This window comes from Castor canadensis, chromosome 17 (assembly GCF_047511655.1).
Source record: "Castor canadensis chromosome 17, mCasCan1.hap1v2, whole genome shotgun sequence".
NCBI classification, from domain to species: Eukaryota; Metazoa; Chordata; class Mammalia; order Rodentia; family Castoridae; genus Castor; species Castor canadensis.
Window position 1 is genome coordinate 22454814 of NC_133402.1, and position 18666 is coordinate 22473479.

General features: G+C 45.7%; 1 protein-coding gene across 3 annotated transcripts in view; it reads right to left on the reverse strand.

Moving 5' to 3' along the window:
• Eef2k (eukaryotic elongation factor 2 kinase) overlaps positions 1-18666 on the reverse strand; it is a 62784-nt gene that overhangs the window by 20243 nt on the left and 23875 nt on the right. For all 3 annotated transcript variants that reach the window (XM_074059577.1, XM_020163538.2, XM_074059578.1), the window contains 9 exons: positions 12725-12825; positions 10098-10158; positions 7689-7726; positions 7080-7251; positions 4135-4284; positions 3606-3738; positions 3270-3397; positions 2310-2511; positions 582-649 (listed from right to left, as the gene is read on the reverse strand). In XM_074059577.1, the coding sequence (XP_073915678.1) occupies positions 582-649; positions 2310-2511; positions 3270-3397; positions 3606-3738; positions 4135-4284; positions 7080-7251; positions 7689-7726; positions 10098-10158; positions 12725-12825 (1053 nt within the window). The remainder of the gene's footprint in view (positions 1-581; positions 650-2309; positions 2512-3269; positions 3398-3605; positions 3739-4134; positions 4285-7079; positions 7252-7688; positions 7727-10097; positions 10159-12724; positions 12826-18666) is intronic.

Consider the following 18666-nt stretch of genomic DNA (forward strand, 5'->3'; position numbering starts at 1 on the left):
TAAATTTTGAAGATCAAATGAGAATATCTACCAAGCCCTAAAATCATCTGTCCTAAGTGACAATCTCAGAGTGCAATGCACAGTGGGATGGCAGGCTGTGTAAGTATGACATTTCTGCAAAGTCTATTTCTTTATACATTTGAAATTTAAATTTCTAATTTGATGGCACATATACACTTGGGTAGAGGCAAACAAGATCCCTTTAGTTTCTCACACTAAAATTGCAGGAAGCATTTTTATACAGCTCAAGAGCATCACGGACCCTGTGCTCTGTGTTCTAAGCCTGAGACCTACAAAAAGGGACCCCTTTTGGTCCACACACGTGGCCAAACCCCACCTGAGCCTGACATCAACTAGGTCATTCTGTTGCTGACTTGGAATCTTCCTTCCCTAAACATCTCCTCCCAGAGGAAAGTTCTTCCCCTTCTCTGCTGCCCTATCCCATGGCCTCCTGGTGGTGTTCGCAGCAGACGTGGGCTGGGATGCCCACCTGAATGTGAAGTCTCCCTCAGTTACCACTCTTCCCATTCTGCTGAGGACTGGAGCCTGCAGCCTCTCTCCCTCCCTCCCACTCCACTCACCCGGTGGTTGTCTAGTCGGTCATGGTCTCTGGGTACCATGTTATCGAAGTCACCAAACACTGGCCAATCTGAGCAGGAACAAATAAATAGACATACTGTGCTGATTTCATGGCTGGAACATTCATAAGACCAGTCAATGGCCTAGACCCTACCTATACTAAGCTTTTTTTTTTTTTTTTTTTTTTTTAAGGCACAGAATGGAAGAAGGTTGTCAGCCTCTAGAGGGTTCTGTCTCAAGAACTTATCCTAAGTTGCGAGCTGTAAGGAGTAAGCAGCTTCCCTTTTATGCCTCTATCATAATGCAATTACACTTGTAATGTGCTTATCAGCACACTCAGCAATGAATAAAATGAGGTTATAAGGGAAAAAAAGCCATTTGTACATTTTGGGCTTCAAAACCAACCTTCTACTAGAAGGTTTTTTATACAATTTCAAATTTTTATTTCTAGAGTTACCTATTAAGGCCTAAATTGATGTTACTTACAGTTGAAGCATTCCACTACTAATAGTTCACCAATTAATTATAGATTAATTAACTATATATAGAATAATCAGTTCTCAAATACTCCTAGAAAACACGTTACTCATTAACAAGTAAGTTAATTAAACTAAAAAGAATCCCAAAAGATAGATAATACATGTAAACATTTCACATAGGTCTCTCACATAACATTATTTAACAGTTAATGACAATTTTAGTTCCCTATCTCTGCCCACCCCACTCATCACCAAAAGCTTTTTTGAGTCAAATATGTCTAGCTGCCAGTTTTATAGTTAGTCAGAATGGGGACTGAAGGTATAGCTCAGTGTGTAAAGTGTGTGCCTAGCAGGCATGAGGCCTGGTTGAACCCCTAGCCTACCGCTCCACACACACACAGTATTCAAGAATGGTTTTTACATTTTTAAATAGCTGAAAAAACTACATGAAATTTAAATTTCAGTGTCCATAAACAGAATTGTTTGGGAACACAGACATACTCATTCTTCTAAGGTTTTTCTACAGCTGCAAACACACAGACCATATGGTCTGTAGTTTAAATATTTACTCTCTAACCCTTTAGGAAAAACTTTGTTGACCTCTGCTCCTGACTGTTCCAAAGGTCTTCCAGTGGAGACGTCTAAACGGCTGCCCTTATGTCCTGACATCACAATCTTCTTCTCCTGCTCAGTCAAATTGCTCACAGACTCTTCCAGCTGAATAAAAAGTCACATCACTTTTCTAGCTCTTCAGGTCAGTCTCACCTCCCAACTCTTCTGCAGACCTCACATCAAACATCAGCAAACTCTGCCACTTCCTCAGAAATAATGATTCAGCTTTGCTTCTTTGACCTCTTAATATGATAACAGATGCCCTAATGTTAAACAATCCTCAGGTTTGACTGTGACATACTATTATTGGTTTCTATTTGTTAATACTTTAATTCAGAATTTTAATATTGTGCATATATAATTGAGATTGGAATAAAATCTTTCTGACAGTTTTGGTATAAGAATTTTGCTAGTTTCATAAAACATGCTGAAAAAATGCTACCTTGTTTTCACAAGAACGATTGTTTTCATAGCATTTGGATGATCTATACCTTGAAAGTTATTCGAGGAACTCACCTGTAAAGCTACCTGGACTGTGAATCTTTTTGGGTAGCATGTTAGATTTTCTAACATCAGTGAAAATCTACCTGGTGCCTGTCCCTTCCAATTTCAGTGATCAGTGACCAAACCATTACTCACGGAGGTGGTCCAGTTTCTGGCTGAGTGGTGTGGCAGAAGACGGGGAGGAAGGGAGAGAGTCGAAGGTCACATCACTCATGTTCTCATCTCCAGAGTTCTCTGAGAGGCGAAAGAGCAGTGGGGGTCGGCTGCCAGAGAGGGTCCTTATTCGGGGGCTCCCACACTTTTCTTCTGTTCCCCTCAAGATGGTCTTGGCTGATTGCTGGGGACAGTAATGTGGATATTCATGTCATGCTGGCACCCCTCTGGGGAATGAAGTACTCCTTTTATTGTCCCTCTAGCTCTGAATCCCTTTTAGACATGCCTTTTATACACACTTAATAGACAATACAGATTCAGATTTTTTGTTTTGGTGGTACTAGAGTTTGAACTCAGAACTTCACACTTGCTAGGTAGGAGCTCTACCACTTGAGCCTCTCTGCCAGCCCAAAAAAACCCAAAACAAAGCTGGATGTGGTGAAGGGGCACATAGACCAGAGCTCAAAGGGCCTGCCAACCAGCATCCCCTAAAGTAATGGTCATGTTTTCCAGCTCCAATCTAGAGAGTATTTCCCAGAGTTCTAAGTTGGCCTTACCAATATTCTCCTGCATCTGGTCTGTGCAGCACGGATGGGGCAGGGTGGTCCCAGCCCACTCACAGTGTGGTACCTAGAGGACCAAACCTAATTCTAGTCCACTCATCCAACAACCCAACAACCTCCTCTCACTTTTCTACCTTTCTGTTTTTCTTACTCTGGTCACAAATATGCCCAACTCAAGCAGACTCCAGTGACTCTGTTACGGGATACTCAGCAGGGGTCTGTGTGCTGAGCAGGAGGGAATGGGGACATGGATTGGATAGGTCTTTCCAGCCCTGATACCCTTCAGTTAAGCATTGCTGGGCCTGGCCACCATCACACAGGGAAGCTAGGCTTACTGTGTGGGTGGCAAAAGGGCCAGCCAGTCCCAGTGGGTACCCACCAGCAGCTTGGTGCTCTGATTTACTGCATTCTGCTCCCGTGGTGAGAGGTCAAAAGGAGCAAGGCCCATGCTATTGCAAATCCGGTTGCAGGCATGAGAGTAGAAGAAGAGAGCCATCCCCCGGACACCTGCAGACAGAACAGGGGTGTTGACTGTTGTCTGGCACAGTGACAGGAAGGAGCACTGTGGTGGAAAGGGGTCAGACCTCCCATGCTCCCATGTCAATGAACTTGGGAGAGCCCAGACATTGTCTTAGCTGCTTCCATGGTTTCCAAAGAACTTGCAGATTTAAGGGGAGCATGGTCTCCGTGGAAAGTGGCTGGCTGTCCAACCTACCGAGGTTGCCATCTCCAAAATCAGTGCCTGTCTCAGTGTGGATCTGGGGGTCAGTGTAGAGGTCGCCCACACCTTGGATGTCCACTACAATCAGCTGATGGCCAGAACGCTCAAATGTGAAGTGGCTGAAGGCCTGTGGGGAGGCAGAAAGAAAAGGGTGGTTCCAAGAGACCAGGTGGTGGGCTATGTAGACACTGGCCAGCCACTGTTCTGGGGGTTAGAACACTCCAGCTCTGCCCAAGTTGGGGGCTTCCTCCACAAGGATTTGAGAAAGGAGAAAAAGAAAAAGACAGAAGCACTGTTCAACTCTCCAGGGACCTCGGGGACGCAGGCCCTGTGGCCATTTCTGGGTCTGCTGATAGAATCCCACTATAGAATCTCCTTCTGAATGTTCCAAGGGACTTGAGGAGCCTCTGGGGATGTGAGATCCCCCCCTGCCCATACCAACAGGGATCTTCCTTTCTAGGGCTGATTCTGGCCAGGGTGGGTAGAGAGTAGCAGTGTGGGCAGAGCAAGTCTGGGGCCTCACCTGCGGCGTCAGGCGGATGTTGTCATCACGGACAAAGCCGGAGTTAGAGTTGTACTTGATGTATTTGCCCTCAATGTAGTGCTCCAGGTGGAAAAGGGGTTGGTCTGGTCTTTCCTTCATCTCGATGATGCACATCTGCATGATGTCCACCTGGTGGGAAGGCAGAGAGTGTGGTCTGTCTGAGCTCAGATCCCGGCTCTCTCACTTTTTTTCTGTGGTTATGGCAAGAACTGCTGACTGTCCCCAGAACCCATTCTCCCCTTTTCCTTTTAGAATAAAACCCACATCCCTGAGTTTTAACAGGATACACAGCCAGTATGCATCATGAAGGGATCACATGTTCAGCCTCCCTACTTAACAGTTAGGTGTGGTCATGTGATCACATCTGACCAATAGGAAGTGAGCAACAGCAATATTGTAACTGCAGCCCCATCCTGCAAGATGGATGCTGCCTGGGAGCCAGAGCTGACCCCATCCTCCACAGCAACCCCAGGGGGTGGCAGAGCAACAAGACAGAAGGACCCAGGCCTCTGGATGACATCAAGGTCACAAGGCACCAGCTCACCCAGAACCAGCCCCAAACACAGGACTGTCACATGAGCAAGAAAGAAACCGTTTGTGTCAGCACACATTCATGGGTAGGTTTGCCAGCAACTTAGCCTTTGCCTTACACTAAAATTGTATAAATTTTAGCAAGTCATTATAAACTCTCCATGCCTCCATTTACCCACCTGTGGAGAGGGGATTGCAGACTTAGCACGAAGATTAAATTTACTGATGCAGGGAGGGTCTGTCAATGTTTACAACATTATTATTCTAAGTACACACAGTTCTAGTCACACATTTCAATGTGGAAACAGTGGCTGTCTTCCTTCACAGGGGGTCATGAAAAACCTGTATGTTCAGTGCTCAATTATTTTTTACAAAGTATATGTTCAATTTTGTACAGAGAAGGAAATGCGTAAGTACTATATATGATTTGTAAAGTGGGGTAGGGGAGACCTGTCATATTTATCTCCTGCCTTGTCACACAAGGACACAACCATAGCACCTGCCAGCTCAGTGCCTCCCACAATAAGAGAGGAGCAAGGTTCAGGGATTTCCCAAGAAAATGACTCATCCAGGGAGGCTGAGTCACCAGACAGGTAGACAGGAACTGCAGAAGCCAAAAGACCCCAGAGCTGAAAGCTGAGAGCTTCTGTATGTACGGTTGTAGTTCCCAGAACCAGACTGATGGGAGGAGGGTGGTGTTGAGGGGGTTCCCACCATCAAACTTAGCCCTATCCCAACAAGGGCACCTGCTTGGCCAGAAGGCTTGCTGAGTGAGGGGCAGTGCACAGGCTGAGTGGACATCCACTACCAGTACCTGCTCGAACAACCACACCCCTCTCCCTCCTTTAATTCAACAATGATTACTTCCTGGGCAACTAGACACTAGGAGATAGCAGTGAGCAAGATGGATAAAAATCCCAGTCCACAGGGGAAAGCAATTAAAATAGGAACTAAATGGACAAGACCCTTTTGGGAAGCACTAACTGCTCTAAGAATGGAAAACAAAACAAACCAGAATGTGGCAGAGGTGACTGGGTAGAAGGGCAACTTCATTTAGGGTGGGCTCAGACCGTTACTGAGGAGATAACACACAAGCTGAGACCTGAACTGTCAAAAGGAGCTGTCTTTGCAAGGACTGGAAGACAAATGATGCAGGCCAAGGCCACAACCAGAGCAAAAGTCCTGGGGCAAGGACAGGTTCAGGAATGAAGAGAAAGGACATCAGGCCAGAGCGTAGTGAATTACTGAGGAAGTTACAATTATTCAGGAAAATGAGGACTGTGGTTTCTTGTGCACACTCCAAGTGTGCTTAATCCAGGGCCCTGTGAATAGCAGGCTCATTACCTGGAAGCATGGCTCTCCTGGGGCACCAAGGTGTCACTGACTATAGCTATTAGGTGCTCAAACAATGGAGCCATGAGTTTTGGCAGGGCAGTGGCATGGAGCAAATCCTCAAGTCTCCACAGGCAACAGGAATCTACTTGGCCATAGCCAAGACAGTCTATAGTCTGTAGGACTCTAGAGACTCAAGTGGAGAAGCTAACCTGGCAAAGGGTGGGAAGGCCTGGATTTCAGCGTGGCTCCATTCTAGCCTTGCTGGGAAAGTCATTTAACTTCACTGAGACCTAGGATTCCTAGGGAGCCAACAGGGCATTCACTCCCCTCCTGTTTTGCTTGGAGCCACCTGTCCTCAATCTCAGCCCATGTGGTCTGGGTGGAATATCTTATCTTCCTGGCTCTAAGGGTGGGCAACTGGCTGAGGCTTGCCCAATCTGCATATTCCCTACCCTCGACGTTGCAATTGGCTCAGTCATAGCATCTGACCTTATCAGAGTCAATGAAATCCAGTTCTGAGACCTTAATTGAACCTTCTAGGAAAAAAGTGTTACCATTCCAACAAGGTTGCTGAGGAAAGAGAAAGTGAGCCTGCAGCTGCTATGATCAACATCCTACTACAGGTGAAGAGGCTGCCTGAGAGTGATGTCAAAACAGAACGACCAGGCCAGAGATGGAGCAAGATTCTTAATAACCTCAGCTTGGTCCAGGATCCAGCCATGCCTGTAGCTGGATCTATTTTTTAGATGCATGAGACAACTGAATTTCCTTTTTGGATTAAGTCAGTCTATGTGGGCTTCTGTCATTTGCAAACAAAAGTCTTGACGAGTAGATCCCAATTTTAAGTGGGGACAAAAATACTCCCTCAGAGCTCTATTTTTAGGAATAAATGACTCTCTGCTCACAAAGAACATGGCTTGGATGGTAGTTGTCACTGGCTACTGTTAAGAGTGAAGAAGGGACCCCAGCTGCTGGCATCACCATCACTCCAATCCCTAGACACTGTCCTGAGCTGCTCTCTGCTGCTCTGTGTACCAAGTAGGCAGGTTGCCACATACCTGCTTGGGGGGCTTGTGCCGATTATACTCCTCCCCCCAAAGCTTGGCCTCCATCTGGAGACGTACATCTTCAAAGTACACATCTCTGTCCACTGGCTCGATGTAGCGCTTGGCCACGTAGTTGGAGGCCCCCTTCCACTGCTGGGCATGCAGAAAGTTGGAAAGTTTCTTCCTAGGGAAAAGGCAAGAGGGGGCGTCTGCCTGGGTCTCTGAGATTCACTGAAAACACATCCTGGGGCCTCAGCAGAGCCAGAACCTTCCCGACCTGGCTGGCTGGAGAAAGGAAATGCAGGAGACTGTGAGAGTCCCCACCCTACTGCATTCTTCAAAGAGGTAGGAAGGTGGCTAAAGGTCACTGTTAAAGGTCTACTATCCCACCAGTTTCTGTGACCTCCAAACACTAGTGGGATTTTCCTTGTTCTCCTAGAGCCGATCCCTATAGCTGGACCCAATATATGATCCAATAGAGACCAGACAGAGAGGCACTTGTGCTACAAGAAGGCAGAGGCCACTGTTTCCAGTCTTTGGGTGGAAGTGTCCCAATGTCTCAGCTTGGAGGAGCCTGGAGAAGTTTGGGCAGGGCCCAAAACACCAGGCCAAGACACTTACGTTCTAAAGCACTCCCTCATCGCTCCACGGCCAAAGGGCTGAAAAACACAACATAGAGAGATATCAGGCCCCTATCCCAGTCCCCTTGGACATCAACCACCCAGTGGGTGCACTGGACCTCATCCCAATCCTAATAACCTGGATCCTCCCTCCTTCACCCTAATGCCAAAGCCTGGAGGCCGCTGGGACAAGAAGGACCCCCTGTTCCAACACCCCAACCCAGGGTAAGAACCTATGGAGAATAGGATGTTGGGGGAGGGGCAGTACATGTCAAAGGATGTGTTTGTAGCCCTTCTGTAACAGAAAGTGGAAACAAAATGGCTAGGCATGGTGGTTCATGCCTATAACCCCAGCTACTTGGAAAACAAAGGTAGGATGACTGAGGTCTGAGGCCAGCCCAGGCAAAGTTAGCGTGAGACCCTATCTGAAAAACAAACTAAAAGCAAAAGGATTAGGGGTATGGCTCAAGGAGTAGAGTGTTTACCTAGTAAGAGTAAGGCCCTGAGTTCAATCCCCAGTACTGCAAAACAAAGCAAAAGGTAGAAACAAAGCTGGGGTGGTGGCACACACCTTTCTCTGAGTCCAGGAATTCAAGGAAAGTCTGGGCAACAAAGTGAAACTCCTCCAAGCTCCTCCAAGCCTGCTATCCTTTGGATAATTTATTTGGTTTTCTTTGTTAGTTTGTGATTATATTGCTCAGGCTAGTCATGAGCTAGTGGGCTCAAGCAACCCTCCTGTCTGAGTGTTGGGACTACAGGACTGTACCACTGTGCCTAACTTCTATAGTTTGGATCCTGAATGTCCCCCTAAAGGCCCTTGGAGGCATGGCTGCCAAACCACAGTGTGTTTGGGAGGTAGTGGAACCTAGAAGAGGAGGGGTGTAGTGGAAGGAAGTTAAGTCATTGGGATTGAAAGGATGTTAAGACCCCAACTCTTCCTCTCTTTGCTTCCGGGCTATCACGAGACAAACAGGCATCCTTCACCTGTTACTCCCGCCATGATGTATTTGTGCCATCACAGGCTTAAAGCAAAAGGCCCAAGCAATCATGGACTGGAAGTTCTGAAGCTATAAGCAAAAGGCCCAAGCAATCATGGACTGGAAGTTCTGAAGCTATAAGCCAAAACATGCCCCTTTCCTTTTTAAAGTTGATTATGTTAGGTATTTTGTCAAAGTGAAGTAAAGCTCACTAACATAATGTCTCAAAGCAAAGGAAGCGGGGAGGGGAAACAATCCAGGCACATCTTAGTAATATACTGAATAAACCCACTAGGTCTACTCATTCAATGAGATATTACACAGCAATGAGAATTATGGGAAATAATGACTAAAAAACCCATACTTGCAGCTATATGAATATGATAGGAACTTGCAAAAATAACTGAAGGTATAGAATTCAAACTGGTGCTTATCTTTGGGGAGAGGGGAGCAGTGACAGAGGGGCTTTTTGGGGTGCTGGTTATATTATTTCTTCGTCTGGGTGCTTCTGACCCAGTATATCTACTTTGTGAAACTTACCAAGCTGTATGCTTTTCTTTTCTTTTTGATGCTAGGATGGAGCCCAGGACCTCATGCACACTAAGCATGTACTCTACCCCTGAGCTATGGCCCCAGCCAAGCTGGGTACTTTTTCTGTATGTACGCCATACTGAAAAGCTTTCATAGACAATCCTTATCCCCTCCCCCTTGTTTTGAACTCAGAGCCTCACACCTGCTCGGTAAGAGGAGCCACTCTACCAGCCCCTTTATCCTAACCCTTAATATGCAGAAAGAACTATTTTCTAGTCCTTTAAAAAATCTCGTTTTAAAAGCTGACTACAACCCACTGAATTTATTTTACAGCTCAGTAATAGGTAAGGACCTGCAAGGTTTTGGTTTTTTACAGTGCTGGAGCTCGAACCCATGCTAAGTGAGTATTCTACCCCTGAGCCACATCCCCAGACCGGGACCTGCAAGTTTTAAAAACTGATATATTTACTGCTAACTGATTTTTAACAAGAGTTCAGAGGACAACCTTTTGATGTCTGGTATCGTACTACTGAAATGTCTAGAATTGGCCAATGTATAGGAACGGAAAGTGGACTAGTGGCTGCCAGGAGTGGAAGATGAAGGAATAAGGAGAGACTGCTAATGGGCATGGGATTTCATCTGGGGAGGTGAAAATGTTTTGGAATTGATACTGGTGATGGTCACACAACTCTGAATATTCTAAAAACCACTGAACCATATACTTTAAATGGGCAAATTGTTTGGTACATTTGTAAGAAATGTAATATGTAAACAATAACATAAAGAATCCCCAAAGTTAAAAAATTTAACTAAAGAGAAGGTGGAGGGGAGGGCACAGGGACTGAAACTTGAGAAAATCTTCACTCAGCCCTGTCACCTCAGAACTCAAGAGTTTTGCTTACCTGAGATGCCATCTTGATTAGAACTTCATCTTCTAGCCACTCCCCAGTGACAGCATTGTACCTGCAGAGATCAGAGCACAGCCCAGGGCACACATGATCTGTCCCTCATTGGTTAAAAGACCCTCAGGATTCCCCATGGCCCTCAGGACCCAGACCATTCTCTATGTGGGCCTAAGGGCCCTGCTGACCTCCTGATTTGGGTTGTACACTTTCCCTCCCTCTAAGCCCCACCACACTTGCTTCCTTTCCTTTCCTCAAACACCCGGTTCCCTCTCCATGGTATTCTCATGTTAACAAGCCCCCATTCTCTGCTTTACTGTTTGCTGGCTTGTTCCACATCTGGCATCCACAAAGTACACCCATGTCTGTCTTGTTCATCATGGGGCCTGGTGTATATGGGTCTTAACAAATACATGTTGGATAACTGACTGAATACACAAACATCCTTCTTATAACTGGTCTGTGTAACAAATAGCACACTCCAAGGAGAAAGACAGCAGTACCCTCAACCACCTAGGCCAGATCCAGCCCAGGGATCTGGACACATCTCCCAAGAAGTAAGGGTTGTTCCAGTGCACACAGAGGAGGGAGAGGGTCCTGCCTGGGAGTCCAGCCAGGACAGGGGCTGCTGGGTACACACAGGGAAGGGTGCTAGGGGTGGAGGCTCCAGAATATTTCCATTTCTCCTCTCCCAAGATTCCTCTTTCCCAGAGTACATCTGGCCCTGGGCCTGGCTGGGCCTCGAACAAATTTGTCTGGTGGGAAGCTCCTGGCCTTAGTGAATCACTAACATCTAAAACCTCCTCTGTGCTGGTATTCTTAGCTCTGGTTGGAGGCCTCCCATGGCCCACTTCTTGGCAGACTCCAGAACACTCCCTACCCTGGTGAGAACAGGTTTCTCAGAGCTCAAAACTTCTGCAAGGAGAAATAAGCCAAGGTCTGGCAGGTAACCTTGTGCAGACTTAGAGGAGGAGGGCTCCCCAGAGCTGCAAACATGCTTGCAGCCAATCTGACACACATACTCTGCTCAATAAATAATAGCAGTGATTTGTTTAAAAACTAGATAGGGACTAAGGTAATGGAAATAATCCTCCTTTGCCTGCAAACTGATAAGCACCAGAGGCTGGGGTATGGGAGAAGGGTCTTACTTCCCACTCACAACCACTAATATGACAGTGATAACACTTGCTCAGAATTCACTGAGGTGGTGGTCTGTTTAAGCCCACATGCTGAGGGCTTAAATGGACTGCTTCATTTAACCTTTGCAGCAACTCTGAAATTGCTAAAAATCATTGTGCCATTTTCCAGATGGGGAAACTGAGACTTGGAGAGGCAAAGTCACCTGTCTGAGAGACAGGATTCAAATATGGGTGAGCTTAGACCATAACCTTGCTCTTAGCCAGCCTGAATACAACCCATACGGACAGGAAATCTGTCCCAATAAAGGGGTGGCTTGCACCAGAGCTCTTAAAATGCCAGGGCTGGAGAAGCGTGCCATCAATGCCTGGCCTCCCACCACTGGCAACCAGGGCAAGTGAAGTCAATCACTTTCATTAGGAAATAAACAAATTGGTGCGATTCCAAATTCCAGAGGGGCTCCGGGACACCCAAAACCAGCTCAAGTCATGGATCCTGCTTGCCCAGGCTGGTGATCCCCAGGACCTGCCTGGGTGACCAGTGTCCTCAACCTGGAAGCTGTGCCACCAACCAGCTACCACAGTGCTCTTGCAGGTGAATGGCATAGAATCTATCTAGCCTGCCCTGCAGGGGTCCCCACAATGCTGACCATGGCTGCTAGGCATACAGCACAGACCCCACTAGGAGGTGGACCTCCAGTGGCAGGAGGAGAGGTACATAAGAGACTCTAAAGCCATTTCCTTGCAGGACGGGAACAGAAACATGCTATACAATGTGAAGAAGGCAAAGGATACTTCTTGGCCCCCTGAAACTAGATAAGGCTGTGTAACTAGATCTCATCAATGAAATGCAGGCAAAATTGATACCACTTCCTGGGCCCCAGCATCGAAAAGCTATGGTGCTAACTCAATGCTGTTTGTCTGTTTGGTAGCAGTTGTGGGGGTCACATGTTGAGAAGATGGAGTCACAAGATGAAAGTAGCCTGATTCCTGAACTGCATGAACTCTTGCCCAACTTCAAATGTGTGAGAAATATACCTTTGTTGCACAAAGCCCTGGGAATATCTGTTACTGCAGCAGAGCTCAACCTAGCTGTCTAATGTGTACCTTAGAGAACTTCAAATGTGAGAAATGTTTGAAGGCCTCAGAGAGATGATGTGTACTGTCTGGAGCCTGCACAAATCCTCAAATACTGGCTGCTGTTATTACAGGCTGAGTATCCCCTATCCAAAATGCTTGGGACCAGAACCATTCCAGATTTCAAGTGTGTTTTGATTTTGGAATATTTGCACAGACCTGACTTATTGAACATCCCTAATTTGAAAATCAAAAATGCTCCAAAATTTGAAACTTGGGTTTTTAGATTGGGGATGTTTGATCTATACTATTCCCTTCTCCTTGATTCCAAAGGTCTTGGGCCTCACTGACTATGAGTAGAAACAAGATACATGGCCCCCAGGACCCCTCAAAGCCCCCAGACAAGCTACTGACCTGTGCCTAGAAGCTCGTTCTGTGGCAATGTCCTCAAGGTGGAACTCAGCCCAGGGGTCAGGCATGTGCTTAGCCTTCTCAATTGCGTGCTTCCAGGCTTCCTGCGGAAGGCAAAGAGGGCATTAGGCCCACAAGTAGCCCAGCTGCCTCTCCCCTGCTATTTTCCCTGGAGAGGCCTGCAGCATTCCAGCCGTAGAATTCCCAGCTACTGTCCTTTCAGGAAGGGTCCCCAGAAGACCCCGGTGCTCTCATGCACACACAGCCTTCCTTTCTGTGGGCATAAGTGATACACCTTAATTACACACCTTTTTATTTACAGCCTAAAAGTTGACAATTGAAATACACTGGACTGTCAGTGTAGTTCAGTAGGAGGGGTGTTTGCCTAGTATCTCAAAACAAGAGTTTAAACATTTTAGTGAGTGCTGTCCAGGACAAGGGGAAATAAGTACCCTTATACACCACCAGTGGGGATAAAGCTTTTCTAAAAGGCAACTGGCAAGATACTAAAATGAAAAAATGCATTTCTTAATTATGACCTAGCAACTCCATCTAGGAATCAGTTCTACAGAAACAGAAACACAAGTATGCAAACATATAAATGTCATTGAGGTTGTGCAAAACCAAACCCACCCCAAATGTCTGTCTGCAGCAATTGGCAAACACATTTATTCTTTCCATCTAAAAGGCTAAGCAATTATGTCTTCTCTTCAACAAAATTGGAGAAGAGGGATCAGGTCTGCCTGGAAGAGAGGAGGGGGAGGGGGAGAGGAAGGGGTCGGGGGACGGGGAGAAACGGCCCAAACAATGTATGCACATATGAATAAGTAAGAAAATAACAACAATTAAATTAACTAATACAAATAAATAAATAAATGGCTAAGCAAAACCAGGTTTGGTGGTGCACACCTGTCATCCCGTCTACTCAGAAGGCTGAGGTCAGAGGATCACTTGAACCAGCACAGGCAATATAGTGAGACCTTGTCTCAAAAATCAATAAATCAATAAACGACTGAGTAAATAAATAACTAAATGGCTAAGGCTGCATTCATTCCGTAGAGGGAATTCCTGGCCCTATCAGACCCAACACCCCCTTTTAATAATAAATATCATGTAACACCCCAATTCACTGTCCCAAATGCAACTCACAGGTAACATAACCTTCCAAAGCTCAGAGGATGGAGCACCATGTCAAAGATATGTGGTCTTACATGTAACATAGCGTTAAGCTCTGGACTCCTATAATTCTGAACCAATTCTCCAAAGACAGGACAACGTGTCAGGTAAATAGAACTTCCCTGCCCATTTCAGGGTTTCTACCATCCCGAGCCTCCACCCACTCAATGTTAGGAGAGCCTCCTCCCATCATTGTGATGGTCAAAAACGCCCTCCAAAACTTTGAAAGCCGGCTGAGAACCAGAGCGTTTGGGGTATTCAAAGCACACTGTGAAGAAAGCAAGCTGCTAAACGGCATTGGTCTGGCCAGTTGGGATGTGTTCCCTGAAACTTCATGGGTTAGAAACTTAAGCTCCAAATTCCTATGATGATGGTATTTGGAGGCCGGCCTTTGGGAGCAGACTGGGATAGATGAGGTCATGAAGGTGGGTCTCTCACAAGGGCATTGGTGGCTTTATGGGAAGAGGAAGAGACCCAAGCTGGTACACTTGCTCTGTCTCACCACATGACGTCCTTCACTGTGAAGCCAAGTCAGTGTCAGTGCCATGCTCTTGAGCCAAATGTACTTCTATTCTTTATAAACTACCCAGCCTCAGTTATTTTGTTACAGCAACAGAAACCAGACTAAGAACTACAACAATCCCACTTTGTTTTATTCAGCCCACTTTACTGCTTTTGTGATACCAGGGTAGAATCCTCTTGTCCCTCCCAAACAAACACTCTTACCTCCAGGGCGGGTAGCAACCCCTTTTATTTTCTTACTGAAAAATTTGAATCTTTGTCCTGTGGCCTCTCCAGAGTCAGTGTGACCAAAACTCCCTTCTAGACCAGAGGCCAAGTCATGGGGAAGAAAATGGATGGGTAGCTGGACATTGTAGGTATGGCAGGCCCACAGCAGATGAGGTGGGAGAGAACTCAAGGGACAACAATTCCAGACTTCCCACATCTACTGGCATCTATCAGCCATCCTAGCCAGACTGCAGGAGCCCAGCTTGTCAGGGACTTCAGCCAAAATAGGGCTGTACCATGCCCACCCACCTGGTCTGGGCATTCTGGACCCTGCTGAAAACCCAAGAGATCATAGGCCTCGTGTGTGTCTCTGTCTGTCTGTCTGTCTGTCTGTCTCTCTCTCTCTCTCTCTCTCTCCTCTCTCTCTCTCTCTCTCTCTCTCTCTCTCTCTCTCTCTCTCACACACACACACACACACACACACACACATACACACACGGCTCCTTTTGCTGGGGCTGTCTAATCTTTGCAAAGTACAGTAAATAAAGTTAGTATTCCTTTCTTCTCATTTGGAAGCTAATTTAGCTTGATGAAAACACTTGGAAAATACAGAAGACAGCTGGGCATAGGTGGTTCATGCCTGTAATCCTAGCTACTCAGGAGGCAGAGATCAGGAGGATCATGGTTCAAAGCCAGCCCCAGGCAAATTGTAAAAAAGGACTAAGTGGCTCAAGCCCTAAGAGTGCCTGCCTACCAAGCATGAGGCCCTGAGTTCAAACTCCAGTGCTGCCAAAAAAACAAAATACAGAAGACAAAGAAACGTCAAATCTGCTATAAGCCTTCCACTTGGAGTGGCTATACCTGTGCCTTGGGTGAGTTCTTTTTATTAGCATTCTAAAAAAAATTTCGAATCACACAGTAAGTATAATTTATATCCTTTTAGGAGAGTGGTCATGACATGTGACTTCATATTTTATTTAGTAGTCATGATTTTCCTCCGATTCCAAAAGGATGATCTGCTTGGCATAAAAGCTGCAAGCACTATAAAATTCTGAACTAAAAAGTGAAGTTCTCCTGACCCCTCTCCTTCTAAAAACCACCACTGACAGCTGGTGCAACTACTCTGCAAGTTTTTCCTCTGCCTCTGTGAGCACAGGCACACATTTAAGAGCCACAGGGACCTACCATACATTTTTTTCTGCATTTTTACTCTCTCCACTTAACTCAGAATCTGGGATAGCTTTCTTTCATGTGCACAGAATGCCTGGCTGATGTCATTTCCTTCCCAGGGCTATAGGACACATAATTGTATAAACATGCCTGGTACACTTGATGGTACCTGGATTTGCTCCAATATGTCCTAGTATACAATGCTGAGGTGAACGCCCTCGGATCTGCATCCTCACACATCTGTGCAAATCCACAGAGGACAGACATCTATCTTTTGTGAAAATGTAATTGCTGAATTACATTTAAAATCTAGAGGGGCTGAGCAGTAGCTCAGAGGCAGAGCACTTGCCCAGTCAGTACGTGTGAGGTCCTAGTTCCAATCTCTAGCATGAAAAAAAAAAATCTAGAAATTACCATACTCTCTTTCAAAAAGTTCCCATAAGTTACATTCCAAACAGCAATAAACAAGTCACTTCAATTTTTGTTTGTTTGTTTTTTAAGTCAGGGTCTTGCTATGTAGCTCAAGCTAGCCTCAACTGTGCAATTCTCCTGCTTTGGCCCCTGAGTGCTGGGATTACAAAGATGTTCACCACCACAGCCTGTTCACTTAAATTTTTTTATCAAATCATGTAATTGTAAATTTAGTTTGCAACCTGTTTTAACAGTAGCATAATAATCCCCTGTAGGAGTTTGTCATTACTGACTTAACTTACTCACATGTTCTTCTTACTATATTTTGAGCTTATACTGATTTTTCCCTGTTATAAATGACTCCACAACATCTTTACACCTTAGAAAATTTTCTGAATTTTGATTTCTGTACTATAAAAAAAAAAAAGGTGCCACAAAGCCAGATGTGGTGACACATGCCTGTACTCCCAGCTACTTGGGTGGGGGGAGCAGGAGAATCTTGAGTTCAAGCCAGCCCAGGCAAAGTTAGGGAGACCCTACCTAGAAAACAAAACAAAAACAAAAGTGCTAAGGGCATGGTTCAAGCAGTCCAGTGCTTGCCTAAGCCTGAGGCCCTGTTTATCCCCAGTATGGAAAAAAAAAAAAAAAGCACCACAGTCATCTGTCATATTTCAGCTGCTGGAGTAGCTGGGATAGTCTTAGACCACGCTTGTCAGTCTGGGAAGTTGGCAGGCTGCCCTTCTGAGCAGGTGACCTGATCTCTGCTGGAAATACACAAGCCTCACTATCCCAAATGGTGACTCTACCACTCCCTACACAACCAGTGACAGGGACTGGACCCATTCAATAATTATCACAGAAATCACCTCCTGGCTGCATACAGTGCCACCACCCAAAATAACAGTCAAAGACTGGAAGTGTGGCTCAAGCGGTAGAGCAGCTGCTTTGTGAGCACCAGTTTTGCAAGTGAGTAGCCTTGAGTTCAAATCCCAATCCCTCCAAAAAACAGTAACAATCAAGAAAGAAAGTACTTCACAGTTAAAGGGTATGGCATCTCAAAGGGTCAAAATTACCTTTTCTCCAGACCCAGGAAAGAATCACATCACACTGCACTGGCAACAGACGAGTTCAATACACTTGACTCTTTTTTAAGCATAATATAAAAAATCCTGTACCAGAATTCAGGTCCCTTTCCTCTGGTTCTACCACCATTGACCAGCTGTGTGGAGCCGCCATACAAATGAGGACGAAAAAGGTTGTGACTCTGCTGGCAATGTGTTTTGCAGCCCCTGCACCAGGGGTAGATATGCTCCAAGCAGACACTGTTTCCCTGAGGTAGCAATGCTCATTTGGGGGACCCTACACAAGCTGACTGTCACTGGTGCATATATTTTACCATCAGGTCAGGAAACATACACTGCTGTCAGCATGGGAAGTGGACATTCCCAGAGACTTCCTGGGGGAGTGGAAGAAGTTTGGCAGTGGCTATGAACCTTCTTCTGCACTAACTTGTGATCCAGCTATTCCCATCACCTACTCAGGTGTGCCCAGGCGAGTTGGCCAAGGATGGCACTAATTATTAATCAGAGTCAAGTGGGCAGCACCTTCCTGTCACTGCCGGATAGTTACATACATTTGTATGATGCCAATGATAATGATAAGGTACTGACATGGGTGACATCTAAGACATCTTATTTAGAAGGAAGAGAGTGAGTTGCAGAATAATACAAACACAATTCCTCCACAGTTTACTGGTACAGGAAACCCAAAGATTGACTGATTTTCCTATAGAGACACATATCCTTCACACCAAACTATCTGTGGTTGTCTCTGGAAATAGATGGTGGTAAGGGGTTGAAGTTGTTTGCATGCTTTTTTTCAATGAGAATGTATTCTTATATTGCATGTGTAAGTAAAAGTTAATAAACAACAAAAACCTTCTAGGTTAGATGATTCTTTTTCCTTTTTCTCCCGGTGCTGGGGATGGAACCCAGGCCCTCCCACACACTAGGCAAGCACTACCACTGAGCTACATCAACAGCCCTGGATGATTCTTAAGGTTGTGCCAGCTTTAGTGTTCTCTAGTTCTAAAGATTCTAAAACTCAATTTCGAGTGAGTTAATAAATCTTACATAGTATGTTATAGGGGTGTTTCATAAAAAAGGAAAACATAGTCACCAGGTACAGTGGTGCATACCTGTAGCCCCAGCTACTCAGGAGGCTAAGGCAGGAGGATCCAAGTTTGAGGTCAGCCTGGGCAACACAGTAAGGCCATGTCTCAAAAAAAAAAAAAAAAAGGCTAAGGATATAGCTCAGTAATAAAGCACTTCCCTGGCATGACCAAGGCACTGCAAAAAGGCGGGGGTGGGGGACCAAGGTAGTATAAAGAGCATCAGACGATACGAAATAAAAATATTATAAATGTATTTTCTGGAAGATGCTAGGAGAGAGGCCAGATG